The sequence below is a fragment of the Apiospora marii genome (genome assembly GCF_038362585.1).
Source record: "Apiospora marii strain CBS 49790 chromosome Unknown utg000004l_segment0_segment1, whole genome shotgun sequence".
Lineage (NCBI taxonomy): Eukaryota > Fungi > Ascomycota > Sordariomycetes > Amphisphaeriales > Apiosporaceae > Apiospora > Apiospora marii.
The window spans coordinates 2740345-2754542 of NW_027117376.1; the positions used below are offsets into that span (position 1 = coordinate 2740345).

Below are 14198 nucleotides of genomic sequence, written 5' to 3' on the forward strand. Positions count from 1 at the left end.
CTGCTCGGACAGACAAAAAAAGAATTTGTCCTGAAGACCTGCAACATTCTCGACCTGGTCTTCACGTTCCCGGTGCATCCCCAAGCAGAGCCGTCGACCCTCGCCATACTCCCTGTCTTGATCATTGCCAATACGTGCACGCAAACTGTCGAGCCATCAGCAACCCTCAGCCGCAAATTTTAGTCTTCGACATTCCCACGTCACTCCCCCAGATCCTCTCTCTCCCTACCAACGTGTCCAAGACTGCAACAGTGGTTTCATTGATCTATCAAGGGACACACACTGTCTTGCACGATCATCGTGAACCTCAACCCCCTCAGCAAACACCACAGCACCTTGTTGCCGTCTCCCGCCGCTGGAACGGGGACGCTGTGTCTTTCCACCACCGATTCGGTTCCAGGTTTGTCTACCCCCCTCCGTGTCATCAGCTTCAGCTGGTGCAAGGCAACGATATAGCTTTGCACGGACTTCCATCCGGATCGGCGATATAGCAGCAACCCAGCAGCTAGATCTTCATCCGGAGCCTTGCCGATATACGATATCGCTGCCTTCGAATGCTGATTCTGGCAGTTCTGACCTTGCCTCCCTCGGAGCTACTTCCAGCAAACCTGTCACTCGACCTTGATACCTGCTATCGCACTGTGAGTTCCGTACCCCCATGCGTATTGCTTCATTGCCTTGTATCTATCTCCAACGAGTGGCTGTTTTCATTGTCCTTGCCTGATGTATGTATCCTTTTGGCTGGCCTGTTACATGTATCCCTCGGATGATCTCTATTTGTTGATATTCACTGCCTGTAAAATCCTGATGCATGCATGTCCCTCCCGATTCTTGCTCGTCTGCGCTCGCCCCTCACTTGCTGCGAGTCGCCCTTCGTCCTCATTGCCCTTGTTCATCTATTCAATGATGTTAGGAGTGTCCATTGTAACAGGATTGCACTCCATCACTGGCCTGTATTCACTGTTGGGGCTGTATTCAATGGGATCAGTTGCAGTGACTCACCATGATAGTGCTCCTGGCTGGTTCTGCCATGTCGTCCCATCTATTCACTGTCCTGTCCAGAATAGGGCACAAAACTTCCCCTTTGTCGCCGTACCGCAGGTACTTCGGCGAACCCAACTGCTGGGCCTTATATTCAATGATTTTGGCGACTCACGATGTACACGCCCCCGACTAATACCTCGCAGGTGAATACAGGTTACCCTCCGATTAGTCGTCGAATCCCAGTCCTGTCCTTCACCATTTTTCTTACAACCACCACTTCGACGACACTCCAAGCTGTCCGCATCTCCCACACACAACGCAATACTCCTGCGACACCAGCAATACTCTGTGCTGCAATAGCCTGTCTAGCCTACTGCTACTCAGCGCTTTCATACTTCCGGTATGTTTCTCGCCTCTACCCCTTGACACACACTTGATTCACGCCAATCTTCACTGGACCCCCTGCACCAATATCCTCTGTTGTCCACCTGCTGACCTTCGCCGACCCCCTTTTCAGGCCGGTGATCCAGACAAACTTGTCAACATCACTCATACACAACCTACCGTTGCCTTGCCTTATACGTATTCTCCGGTGCGTGGCTCTCACCCGTTACGCTCTTGATATACGCCGACTCCATCAAACTTTGTCCACCTGCTGACATTCGCCGACCCCTTTATCAGGGCAGTGATTCAACCATCTCACTATTGCCTTGCCTTATACGCATTGAACGGTACGTACTGAACGGCACGTATTGAACGGTACGCATACACGACTCACCATTGCCGTGCCTTATACGTATTGAACGGTACGCATTGAATGGTACGTATTGAACGCTATGTGACCCTACCCCATGAACCTATTTATATACGCCTACCAAGCCAGCTTTCTTACACCAAAACTTCCTCAACTCACCACCTGCTAACATCTTCCCGGCCCCTTCTTCGCTAGGTCAGTCATCCTCTCTTCAATTGCTTCCCCACAACCTACCTGCCCACCAATACTATTGTGTTTGCCAAACCTCACCTCGACAACCCCTTTACCCCCTCGCTTTGTCTGTGGCTAGTCGTTGGAACTAGTCAACAGACGCTCACACTCTTCAAGGTGGCATCCTCCGCTCCCCAGCCGGTAAACAACGCCGAAGACAACGGCGGTGTTACCATTGAGCTGCCCTATCCCGCTACCAGCCTCGTCATCGCCCAGTGCTTCGGCTATATCCGCCGGACTCGCACCTGGGCTGCCTTCCTCTGTGCCTCCTTCTACGACGCCGACGACAACGAGCTCTGGCACACCGAGATCCTGATCGGCTCGCAGCTCAACTACAACCGTGCCGCTGAACACCTGTTTGGTTCTGGTAAGTGGTGTCTTCCGTCGCATCTTTGGAGTCCTGTCCTATACTCCGTTCCATCCCCTATTCCGCCTTGTTGCTTCCGTCGCATCTCCCATTCCGTCGTATCTTATATTCCATCGCATCTTATTCTGTCGCAACCCTTGGACCCTCTGCACAATATTTCAGACGGAATCATTGGGATCAGACGCCTTATACGCCGAACTCATATCTTTACCATCCTCCTCCCCTGCACATCTACCCAAAAGCGGATTGCAATATTTGACACTGCATCGCTGGAAATGGAACACTTGGCCAGTTCCTGTGAACCATCAACTTTGCAGTCATGGCTTGGATTTTGTCGCTCCTTGTCATTGTGGCCACAAGTGCTGTTGAACAAAGGGGGCATGCTGGCTCCCCTACGTTCACCATTATGATGAGTCGTGTAATACCTCGGGCGACTCACTGGACGACTCATGCGATGCAATGCTGTTGTCCAAATTAAATCGTCACAAGGCCCTGGGCGTGTATAAATTCCCACCCTCTCCCCCTCCAACCTCAACTTCTTTTCTTCGCTCCTGCATCAAACATCAAGACATCCCAGCCCAGTATATCTAAACTGCAAGATCTTTGCTAATCAGCCCCTCAAGACCCAGACAACACCAACTTCTCTCCCTCGCATAACAGACTCCACAACAGCTTCAGCAGCCTGCGTGCCCACCACGCCAACATCATCGACCCGGACACCTTCAGTGCCCCTGACCCCAACAACAACAACGGCACCATCATCTTCCCCAACCCCAGACACCTAGCTGTTGTCAATACTCCAGTTCAGGCTCCAGCTCAGAGACCCTATTCAGCTCTTGGCCGCCAGCAGCATCCTCAGAGACCCCTGGCCCTGAACAGTTTCACCTTCAACTTCGACCCGCAGTATCCCCAATTCCCACCCAGAAACAACAACAGCAACGCTCTCACCATGTCTGGTGGCTGGAACCCGCGCGCCGGCTGGGACTCTGGCAACGCCAACGGTGGCGGTGCTGCCCCCAACAACAACGGCTTCTACTCGCTGCCCCCTGGATATAACCCCGCCAACAGTATTCCCATGTACAGCTACCCGCAGCCCATGCCCGGCCAGTCCTTCGCCCAGGGCCCCGTCTACACCATGCCGCAGAACGGGTTTCAGCACCCGGTGCCCGCCTTCCAGGAGCAGCAGCACGACCCGCGCTTCCTGCACCCGCACCCCGTCGTGACGGCCGACAGCGCCGCCCTCAACTTCCAGAACTCGACGGGCGGCGTCGGCTGCGAGCCCGGCTACAACTACTACTTCCCCCAGCAGCACACCAAGCTGCACGTCATCAAGTCCAAGGAGCCCCCCTGGCGCCTGGCCGCCGGCATGTCGATGCACTTTGGCGCCTACCACGTCCCCACCAACACCACCCTCGGCGACATCATGAAGGGCTTCGGCGCCACCAACGCCGAGAGCAAGAAGAACCGCATCACCGAGGTCAACCCCGGCGGCAACGGCAACTGGTACAAGGGCATGACCTTTACGGGCGACGACAAGGACAAGATGGCCCTCACCCTCAAGGAGCTCGGCTGGGACCACACGCGCTCGGGTCGCACGGGCGAGAAGCCCGTCGTCTGGATCTGGGTCACCAACACCTAAGCTTCACGGATACTCCTACGGATACATTTATGGTTCATGGTTACGGTTACGTTCATGGTTACATTAAGTTTATGGTTACGGCTGCATGGTTCACGGTCATGGTTATGACGGAGTACGGAGTATGGTATTAGCTTTGGACGCGATGGCTTTCATGATTGTATTTTAGACTTGTCTCCTCTCAACTCCGGCGTATGGGAAACACGAAACACCAAAAACACTATCCTTGGGAGCCAGTATGAGGATTACTAGATAGTCTCATCATCAATCAAGCTGCCTTGTCTTGTAACTGTCTTTTCATGCCTGTGATGACATCCGTAGCCTGTCGGACCCTGAATATTATTGTGGCAACAACAATGTCTCAAGCTGCGAAAACCACTCGAACTCCTCGACAATTTCCAGCTCTGAGGTTGCACTTCACTTCAGTTCTGTCCCTCTTCGTATGATAGATACCCCTGACTTTGGCCAGGCAGCCAGTCCTAGACCGTTTGTTCCAGTCTCTTGTCTTTTCAAAGCTGACGATGGCGTCGGCGATGGCGTGGTAGATCGGAACCGCCTCGATATTGTCAGCTAAGTACGAAGAGGGAGAGGGAGAAGGAGAGGGGATTGTTTCTTACCATGGCCTCGGCATCGTAGAAGAGGTGCGCCCCTTGCAGCTCCGTCTGCAGAACAACCGCCGGCATCCCCTCGTTGACCAAATACACGAGGCGGTCGTGCCCGTGTCCGAAGTCGAGGTTGCAAATGACGTTGGCCATGATGTTGCCGCTGGGGCCCGTGACGCCGTACCGCCGCTGCAGGTAGCGCCAGGGCATCTCCAGTTCGAGGGGCAGGCGGACCTCCTTCTCCTCCTGCGCTACCCGCACCACCGGGTTCGTCGCCCAGCGGTAGGCGTGGCGCGAACACGCGATGCATGCGTAGAAGCCGTTGCAGGCCTCTTTTGTCAGCAGCATGAATTCCTGGGAGGAGCTGCTTGTCGTCGTCTTGTCCTCCCAGTCGCCAGCTGCTGCAGCTTGGAGGGTCGCTTCCACGCCCGGCATGTCGACGCGGCTGTTCAGCAGCGCCTGCATGCGGCCCCGGAAGTCGGCGCGGCGCTTCGTGTTCCATGCGTCGTCCATCGAGGCCGCGGCCGTCGCGAACAGGGGCGACATGGAGGCATAGATATCCTGGTAGGGTCGCAAGAGCGGTGGCCAGTCTTTGAGGTTGTGGTTGACCTTGGGTGGCCACTGACCGGCGCCGTCGTCGTTGAACAGCCGTATTAGTGCCGACTGCACGTCGTCATCGTCTTCTCCTTGTGGGAGGACATGGTGCGCGTTTGGCGGCCTCTCGTCTCGTTCGACTTTGCACGTCGACGCCTCTCGGAGCTTGCGCCAGACGCAGTGCAGCAGGAGCACAAGGGCCACAGCCATAACTTCCAAGAGGACAGACATTCTGTAATCTATCTTTCGTACTACTTGATGAGACAAGGGCGAGACCAGGGTCCCTCCTTGTGTTTCCTGCAAAGTATGTGTAGCGGATGTGTCTATCGGGCAAATCGACCCTGGATATCAAACTAGTTGGGGGAAAAGGTAAAACGTGATACAAGGATGTGGGTGGGAGAGTATAGGGGTTACCTTAAAATGCTTCTTGATGTTTGACCTGCCCATACAAGCCTCTAGTTTCCTACTATACCATATGATGTAACGTGCCGTGCCATTCACCTACAGGGGAAATCTGTTTGCGCTTGGATGGCGCATTGCCCCAAATGTTACATATTACTCATACAGAGTGGTCAAGCCATTTGTTAGTGACTCTACTACGTGCTCGTCTCCCATCCGGAATGTATTGTCTGTATCCATCTTGAGTCAGCGCCTTCCCTGGGGAAATAGTCACATTGAGTTTGCTTCATACAACACTGTGCCATCATTATGTCATATGTGCAATACCCTATGCTCGACTATTTCTACAAACGGCGCCTAAGTAGCAGCGTATCGCCTCAAGTTACTTCTAGATAAACATCACATATTGGCAAGAGTAGCTGATTATCTTCAGCGACGGAGTCATGACCACGGTGAGCAGCTTACATGATTCCAAGATCGTGACATCCAATGGACTCTAATAGTTATGTGTGATTCCAAATTGTCACACTGCCAGGAAGCCAAATCAATACCAAGGAGCCCAGTAGACTCAGCCCCTTTCCGTCTACAGATTGTATCTACACCCCTGTTTTAATTGTCACCCTTCACTATTTCTATTTCTTCTTCCCCTTGGTCTTGTCCACGACCTCCACCCACCGCGCATCCACCCCCCGCCGCGCCAGCACGTCGCCCACGACGACCTTGCGCTGGTCGCCCTGGACCACCACCTCCAACAGCCCGGGCCGCCCGCCCGTCAGCTGGCCCACGCTGGCCGACCCCGCGCACTTCTTCTGCAGCTCGGGCGCCACGAGGTTGGGGTCGATGAAGAAGGGTTCCAGGTTGGTGATCTTGGTGACCACCTTGGTGCCCGTCCGCTTCTCGATCGTCAGGTGGATCTGCGGCGGCGGTCCCGATTTGGGCTTCTGCTGCTGCTGTTGGGTTTCGCTGGTGTTGTCGCCCCGGACCATCAGGTAAAATGGCTGGCAGAGGTGGGAGTCGTCGACGACGCGACGCTGGAGGGCGCCCCGCATGATGCGACCCGCGGCAATGGCCCGCTGGTCGTCGGGCGTCGGGTTGGAGCCCAGGACGTTGTTGGCGAGGAAGGGGTCGAGCTTGATGCTCGAGGCCCCTTGGCCACCGGTGAGTTCGGAATTCCGCTCAATGTACGCCTTGACGGCGGCGGCGATCTGGGCCCCCCGTGTGGAACTCCGTCTTGGACGGCAGCAGGGTGGGCACCAGCTTGGACGAGACGCGGTACAGGATCTGGATGTTGATTTTTTGTCCGACGGACGGGTCCGAAGTAGAGGAGGAAGAAGTCGAGGACTCGCCGGGCCCTTCTCCTGCTGCTGCTCCTGCTCCGGTATTCGGCTTGGGCTTGGGCAGAGCGTAGGGCCGGAAGTTGGCCACCTGGGCATCGTCAAAGTCGATGTCGAGAATGACCGTCTCCCCGCCGCTGCGGTCCTTGGACTTGAGCAGGCGCAGCTTGTCGAGGTGCTTGATGAACTTCTTGGCGTTCTTCCACGACGTCTTCTTGATGTTGTAGTGGGGGTCGTTCTGGTGCCGCAGGTAGGGATGGATCATGCTGGAGATGAGGTACGACGCCAGGATGGGGAAGTCGAAGCCGTAGTGGGGCGGCGAGTGGTCCGCCTTGGCCTTGTGCAGCGCGAACAGGAAGGCCTGGACAAAGGCGTCGTCGACTTCCTTGGTCGTCGGCTCCGGGACGTCGACCACCTCGGCCAAGTCGCTCGTCTCCTTCCCCCGCGACTGGGGCTGGGACTGCTGCGGGTCCTTCAATGTCACGCCTCCACCGCCGCCCTCTTCGTCCTCGTCCTCGTCATCCTCCAGTTTCATATCCTTGACAGCGCTCGTCATGTCTTCCGCAAGTCCCGGCCATCCCTCCAGGGGCCCCTCGGGCGCCTCCCTCCCGCCGCTCCCCAGCGGTCTCCAGCTCCAAACCTCGTCGCCCGCCCAATGCAGCCCCTTGACGGCCACTCCCTTCTGGCCGCGCAGATCGTTGCCGAGCCGCGAGACGTCGACGTCGCAGGTCCCCACCCACATGGGCACCGTGTCCTTCCTTAATCCCGCGACGGCGACGACGGCGCCCTTCTTGGCCCGCGCGTCCCAGCCAATCCCACCCGACCGGGACCGGGCCACCAAGCCCGGGATCATGAGGTCGGAGCCGTGCGTCAGCTTCTGCTCGACGACGAAATCGGGCGTGTGCAGCAGCGGCACGATGCCCGGGTTCTGCCACAGCGTGTAGACCGTGGGGATCATCTTGGGCGCCTTGCCCACCTGGAACCAGAGAATCCGCTGCTCATCTTGGCCCGGATGAGATCCGACGTAAATGGTGCCGATCAGCAGCGTCTGGTTGGGGCCCGACGTGGTGGTGAAACGGGCACTCGAGGTGGAGTCTGGCAGGAGCGAGTTGCGCAGTGATGATAATGTCGCCGCTGGTTGTGACGATGACGAAGCGGCGGCGGCAGCGTCTTCTGAGGCGGCCGGCGCGGGCTCCGACGAAGAGGGGACAGGGATGTCGTAGTCCTTGATGATCTGGTCGGCCAGCTTGCGGCGGTCCGACGACCGCAAGGGCGACAGGTTCTTGATCTCGGGCCTCTTCTTGAACATGTTGGGCCTCGATCAAACTCCTAGTAAAGAGGGTGCACTTGCAGTTTAGTCTGCGTGTGCCGTTGAATTTGGTGTTCCGCGGGATGGGGTTTCCAGCGGCTTTAAATCACATCACCAAAGCTTGGGCATGGTTTGATGGAGCAGGCAGGCTAGAGACAGGCCAGTGAATTCGCCCCTTTGGGCAAGCGGGGTAGTTGAGAAAAGGCAGGCGGTTGCTTCTTCAGGCTAGACCTGTCAATTTACGCAGGCATAAATTGATAATAAAGATGTCTCTAATGGCCTGGGCACTCCGAGTCACCAACACATCGATTTTTCCAGTATGAGGTATAAGAATAATGAATCATAATGATGGTCAATCCTCGTATGACCAACTGCATTACTGTCAAAGTCCTAGGAGCGAGCATACTTTTTGGGGGTGGGGTCCCAAATCCATGGGCCGTCCAATTTCAAGTTTACGGAAATGTGACCATAGCTGGAGGTAATATGTATTGACGTACAGGGGGCGCCGTCGTTGAAGAATTGCAGGGCGCAATGCATAGCTCAAGTGCACCCATCAGTACCGCATCTCGGATGTGAAGAATATCAATTCTATACGTGCCCTCTCTCTTTTTAAGTAACAGGGATATCTACTATTTGAAACGCATTACAGCCGCCGCCTCTTCACGAAGACATACTGACCTCGACCTTTTCTATCACGGCAAAACAACAAGGCCAAACGCAAAGGGGGGGGAGAGAAGAGAGAGAGTGTGTGTGGAAACGGAGAGAAACAGAGAGAAAGAAGTCGCAACCCGCCAAAAAAACTCCAGACCAATGATCATGCAAATCAAGTAAATAAAACACCCGCGGCTGCTGTCTTCTTCTGTTCTAAAGTGGTATCTTTTCTTCTTTCCTCCTCCTAACAAAACTCTTATCGGTTGTTGCTGCCGATGCGGGAGATGGCAAAGACGCCAATGATGACCACCGCCAGCGAAACAATGGCGCCCGGCAGCAGCAGCTCGTTAGGCACGCCGGGAATCACCTCCTTCTCCTGCGGCGCGTGGTGGCTGCCGCCGTGCCGGCTCTTGCGTCTCCGGATCGTGGCCTCCTCCTCGCTCTCGTCGTCATCGTCCTCGCTGTAGCGGTGGCGTCGGCGGCTGCGCGCCGTCTCGCCGCCGCTGATGGCCGAGCTGGCCGGGGGCGTGGGCAGCTCCGGGATGGGCTGGGGCGCCGCCACCGTGACGGGCGGCTGGCTGGGGTCGTGGACGAACAGGTCGACCTTTTCGCGGTGGTGCTGGCGGGCCAGCAGGATGGCCTCGAGCAGGTCCTGGTCCGTGGTGATGGAGACGGTGTCGCCCTCGTCGTCGAGGTACGAGAGCGCATAGCCGCTGGCACCCACGCGGCCGTCGTCGACGTCGGGGGCGCCGCCCAGGGCGTCGACCTCGGCGCCCAGCTTGGAGTTGATGTTGGCGACAAAAGTCGAGATGCCCTGGCTGGCAATGACCTGCAGGCGGTGGACGCGGCCGCTGGGGGCCTTGAACTTGAAGGCGAAGGGCAGCTCGGCGGGGGCGGGCTCGGGGTTGCCGGTGATGACGGAGTGCTCGGGGGAGTCGACGCCGACGTGCGAGGCCGAGTCGCCGGGGGCCAGCGAGTCGTTGATGCGGTCGCGCTCGCGCTGCATGTTGTGCGAGACCATGGAGTGGGAGCCGGCCCCCATGCCCGTGTGCATGTGCGAGTGGGAGCCGTCGCCCGAGACCATGGACTCGGTTTCGTTGTCCATGGACAGCCAGAACTTGTTCCAGGCGGGGCCCTCGCTGTCGCCCGTCTGCATCGTGTTGACCTGCTCGAGGGTGGCGTACGTCAGCTTAAGCACGTCGACCATGCCGACAATCTCGCCCTGGTCGTTCATGACGGGCAGGTTGAGGTAGTGGCCGTCGTGCATCTTGCGCAGGGCGGCCTGGATGCTCATGTCCATGGGCGCAAAGTCCGGGTGCGGCGTCATGACGCGCACGACGCTGCAGGTGGCCGGGTCGAGGCCGGGCGCGATGACGCGCAGGACCACGTCCTTGCTCGTGAAGATACCCGTAATGGAACCCTGGTCCTGCACCAGCACCGCCGTCGTGTGGTTCTCCTTCATGAGCTGGGCCGCCTCCTTGACCGACGTGCGCACGCTGACCGTCGTCGGCGGCATCCCGTTGAGCACCGACTCGAGCGTCGGCCCCGACATCTTGGACCGCAGCGCCTCGACGTACTGGATGATCTGCTGCGGCTGGCTCGTGCCCAGCTCCGACTGCACGCCCTCGAGCGCCGCGTAGAGCTTGGTCGACGACGAGTAGGCGCGCTCCAGCTTCTCCATGGCGTCGTAGAAGCACTTGGTGATGTCCAGGATGCCCGAGATGTCCTGGTTCTCGTCCATGACGGGCAGGTGGCGGAAGCCCTTGCGGACCATGAGGTCGAGGGCGTCGGTGGCGCTGGTGTCGGTGCGGGCGCACAGCGGGTTCTTGGTCATGATCTCGGCAATGGTGACCTTGGTGGCGATGTGACCGGCGCCGACGACGCGGAAGGCCAGGTCCTTGGCCGTGAAGATGCCGGCGATGCGGTCGTCGTCGTCGGTCACGAGCACGCAGTCCTCGCGCTTGGCCGCCATGAGCTGGGCCGCCTCGGAGACGGTAGTGCTGGGCTTGATCTGCAGCGCCGGGCTCGGCTTGAGGGCGAGGACGGTGCCGGGCGGGGCCTTGCGCGACATGCGGGCGTTGCGGCCGCTCGTCGTGTGCTTCTTCTTGTTGAGGTCATTCTCTAGCTTGCGGCGGATGGCCTGGCGGTAGTAGTCAGTTTCCATGGTTCTGACTTTGAGGGCAAAGTTGCGTGTAATATGGAGGTATCGAGGACGAATCAATGGGTCAATTGACAATGGGCAGGTCACTGGAGACAGGTCGCTGGAAACAAAACAAAGAAGACAAGAAAGGGCCTACCTCGTCTCGCTTGGACTGCTTTTGTCGGCTGGCGCTCATGCTGACGGTCGAGGCCGCATCGTTGGGGACAGGCGGCGCGGCGTGCTGCGTCTCGAGGACGGGGCGCGGGATGTTGGAGTTGGGACCGCCGCCGCCGCCGCCATTGGCAGGGCTGTTGCCATTGAAGGGATTGGGGCCTCTGTTCCCGCCGCGACTGGGAGTGCCTCTCATGGTGCTGCCCGACATGATTGCTGCATGAACTGGGCGGAGGGGCGATTTGATTGCGGTGATTTCGCGAGGAAGGGGGGTGGTTTATGCGAAGGAGGTTCACAGAGGTCGAGATGCACGGAATTGGGGGATGGATGGGAAGGGTGAGAAATTTTTAGTTCGGCTCGTTGATTGGCGATCGATCGTGGAGAGAGGGTCGGCTCGGCGGGAGGAAAGCGAAACAAAACACTTGCGGCTACCACGGCTGCTGCTTGTGCTGCTCGTGCTTGCTGTGCTGCTACTCTCTGATCAAGATCAAAATCCCACCAGATGCGAAAAATCACGTTTTGTCGGGTCGGCAGAAGTCGAGCAGCCAGTCAACGTACGTAGAGAGGAGGAAGGGATCTTGCCGGCAAATCGTGTCGAGTCGGAAAGTGAAGATGGCAGGCAGGCCGTTGCATCGCAATTGGAATTGGTCATTGGCTGCACATGGCCCATCCTGCACCCGGGAAATATCGATTTCCCCCAAATGACCACTGCTGGGGAGGGCCATCCAAAAGATTGGGGTGGTCGGGTGGCTGTGGTTGGCTGCTGTTGCTAGGTGATGGGCCCGCACATTGTGCCTGTACTTGCACCCTTCAGTTGCCTGCAATGTTTTTAACAGGGGCCGGGGTGCGATTTCACGACGCATCCCCCACCGCGCAGAGCCAAAGTCCACTAAAACCCACGCTATTGACCGTCGTTAATCAGCTGCATCCGATAGGTTCCGTGGGGGAATCACACGTCACCCCAAAAACATCAGCTGATGGGCAAAACACCACAATATCGTCGAGAGTGTCTACAATGCTGTAGGTGCAGGCGTCAATATGTCTGCCAGTGTGACTTCTGCTGATTGAATTTCCTTTGCTATAAACTTCTGGGGCAATCATCTTGCTGATCTATGCATCCATCATTGAACTTGACCCTCGGCTGGCTTCCGGCCACACACAACCCAACTGCTCATAGTAATGATAGACACTGTCAGCTAGGTGAACCTACAATGAAAACATCAAAAGGCCAATTGTCGGGTATCATACTCACCCAGGAGCGCGCCAGCGAAACTTGGGGTCTAACACCTCGCTCTTGGCCTTGTCCACCAGCCTCTCGATCTCGTCGCCAGACAAGCCTGTCGCGCCGAGGAACTTCCACCCCGTTCCTCGCAGCCCATTCATGGCGCTGTCGAGGAAGAAGGACCCCGCATTCTTGAACTTCTCGTCCCGGTGCCACGGCCCGTAGGGAATCATGAACTTGGTTTCGGTCACATCGACGACTGCAGCAGTCCTCATTCACATTAGCACTTTTGTCTCGCATCACCGGCTTGCTTGCTTCCAGACCAAACGTCGTCCTTAGTTAACTCACATCTAGCTTCTGTTAGCCAGTCCTTGTAGTGATTTGGGACGTGCAGGTCCCTTCCCATCAGTCTGGCGCCGTCGATGAACAAGTCGCTCCATTCTTTGAACGCCGAGTCTGCAAGCCGCATCAGCAGGCTGCCAGCCGGAAATTCGGCTGACAGGGGAACCAGAGTCGCTCACCTTGCCAGCCCGGATGAGGGGACATCAGTACTGGCGCCGTATCCTGGTACTCGATCCAGCCTCCAGGTTTCAGGTGGTCGAAGGCCTGACTCAGCACTCCGTGGTGGTCATTGAAGCAAGTCACGACGAAGCGGAGGTGAATGTAATCAAACCGGATCCCCCCAAACACCCACAGGTCTTCCGAGTCCTCCTTGATGAACGTGCAATTCGGGACATCAGGGTCGGGCTGGATCGCGCTCAGGTCCGTCCCAATCACCTGGCAGTTGGGATGCTCTCGTGCTTTGGTTTGCGGCTCAGCAAAGATGCAGTTGACAGTATGCAAGAAGCCTTGCCTTACCGTATTCAAGAGCCCATATCCCCGTCCCGGTTGCCACATCGAGCGCATTCTCCGGTTCCTTCTCGAAAGGCGCCACAGCCAGGTTCCCATTGAGTAGAAGGGTCATCCCGGCATGCTGAACATCGAGTCTATCCTGCTCTTTCTTCATCGCGTGTCAGCTAGGTGGCATAAGGATAGGTTGGGCCGGTCGTGGCACTAAAGCCTAAGCATACCGCATCATTGGGTAGGTGATACTTCCCCTCCTTGTAACCGTGGTAGGTTCTTCCATTCTCCCACGCCACCGAGTCTGGCTCTACGACGGAAGCGCCTGAACTGGTCCTCGTAAACTCGTCAAATAGGGGGAAGTCTTCAGGACTCGGAAGCACCGGCTTGACGCTGGGGACGCTGCTTTTCTCGGGAGCCGATCCGTTGCCGGTGCCTTGGGGATCCATCATTGCACCATGCCCTGTTTCGGTCTTTGGTAGACTTGCATAACGAACGGTGCATCTTCAGTGTTCCTTCTGGCTGGTTCCCCGTCTGGGTCTGAGTAAATGCGCGAGGGAAGATCGAAGCACCACGCGAGCTGTCACCCCCAGGTGCAGGATAATCTCCTACGATATCCAAGTTGGAGTCTATCGGCTGTGATCTCAGAACCATGTTTGGTGGCACAAGTTGCTGGGGATCGAAGAGGCTCAGACCATCTTCTGTTCCTGGGCAGCCGAGATCATCCGCAACTGGGTCTGCTTCCCTACCCGAGCCCATTGAGTCGTCGTTACACTCCATGGCGAGACGGCCCGCATTCTCTAGAAGTAGAGTGCTCCGACAAGATGCTTGATCTGCCACGAAGCTGTCCCAAACTCACTGAGCAATGGCATTTTGAACCCCAGGTTCCAATGAGGGGTCGCTGCCTCCGACCCCTGCCAGCACAACGCCACATGCAGGGAGCACGTTCTGTGAGAGGCCCAAC

The 14198-nt window shown here is 57.2% G+C and overlaps 5 protein-coding genes across 5 annotated transcripts; 1 reads left to right on the top strand and 4 right to left on the bottom strand.

The window, feature by feature from the left end:
- Nucleotides 1-1157: 1157 nt before the first annotated feature.
- On the top strand, nt 1158-3975 carry PG985_007857 (uncharacterized protein; the record flags this gene model as incomplete). Its single annotated transcript, XM_066827625.1, has 3 exons — nt 1158-1187; nt 2087-2336; nt 2960-3975. 3 exons carry the CDS (start codon nt 1158-1160, stop codon nt 3973-3975), a joined length of 1296 nt encoding a protein of 431 aa, XP_066685300.1.
- A 563-nt stretch (nt 3976-4538) lies between these two features.
- Nucleotides 4539-5399, bottom strand: PG985_007858 (uncharacterized protein; the record flags this gene model as incomplete). The annotated part of the gene is made up of 1 exon (XM_066827626.1): nt 4539-5399. The coding sequence occupies one exon, from the start codon at nt 5397-5399 to the stop codon at nt 4539-4541; it is 861 nt and encodes a 286-aa protein (XP_066685301.1).
- An 800-nt stretch (nt 5400-6199) lies between these two features.
- PG985_007859 (uncharacterized protein) lies at nt 6200-8210 on the bottom strand (the record flags this gene model as incomplete). Its single annotated transcript, XM_066827627.1, is given in 2 exon segments — nt 6200-6791; nt 6805-8210. The coding sequence occupies 2 exon segments, from the start codon at nt 8208-8210 to the stop codon at nt 6200-6202; spliced, it is 1998 nt and encodes a 665-aa protein (XP_066685302.1).
- Nucleotides 8211-9117: 907 nt separating this feature from the next.
- Nucleotides 9118-11383, bottom strand: PG985_007860 (Meiotically up-regulated protein; the record flags this gene model as incomplete). Its single annotated transcript, XM_066827628.1, has 2 exons — nt 9118-11001; nt 11159-11383. 2 exons carry the CDS (start codon nt 11381-11383, stop codon nt 9118-9120), a joined length of 2109 nt encoding a protein of 702 aa, XP_066685303.1.
- A 1037-nt stretch (nt 11384-12420) lies between these two features.
- On the bottom strand, nt 12421-13683 carry PG985_007861 (uncharacterized protein; the record flags this gene model as incomplete). Its single annotated transcript, XM_066827629.1, has 5 exons — nt 12421-12653; nt 12743-12850; nt 12916-13194; nt 13253-13394; nt 13465-13683. 5 exons carry the CDS (start codon nt 13681-13683, stop codon nt 12421-12423), a joined length of 981 nt encoding a protein of 326 aa, XP_066685304.1.
- Nucleotides 13684-14198: the final 515 nt, after the last annotated feature.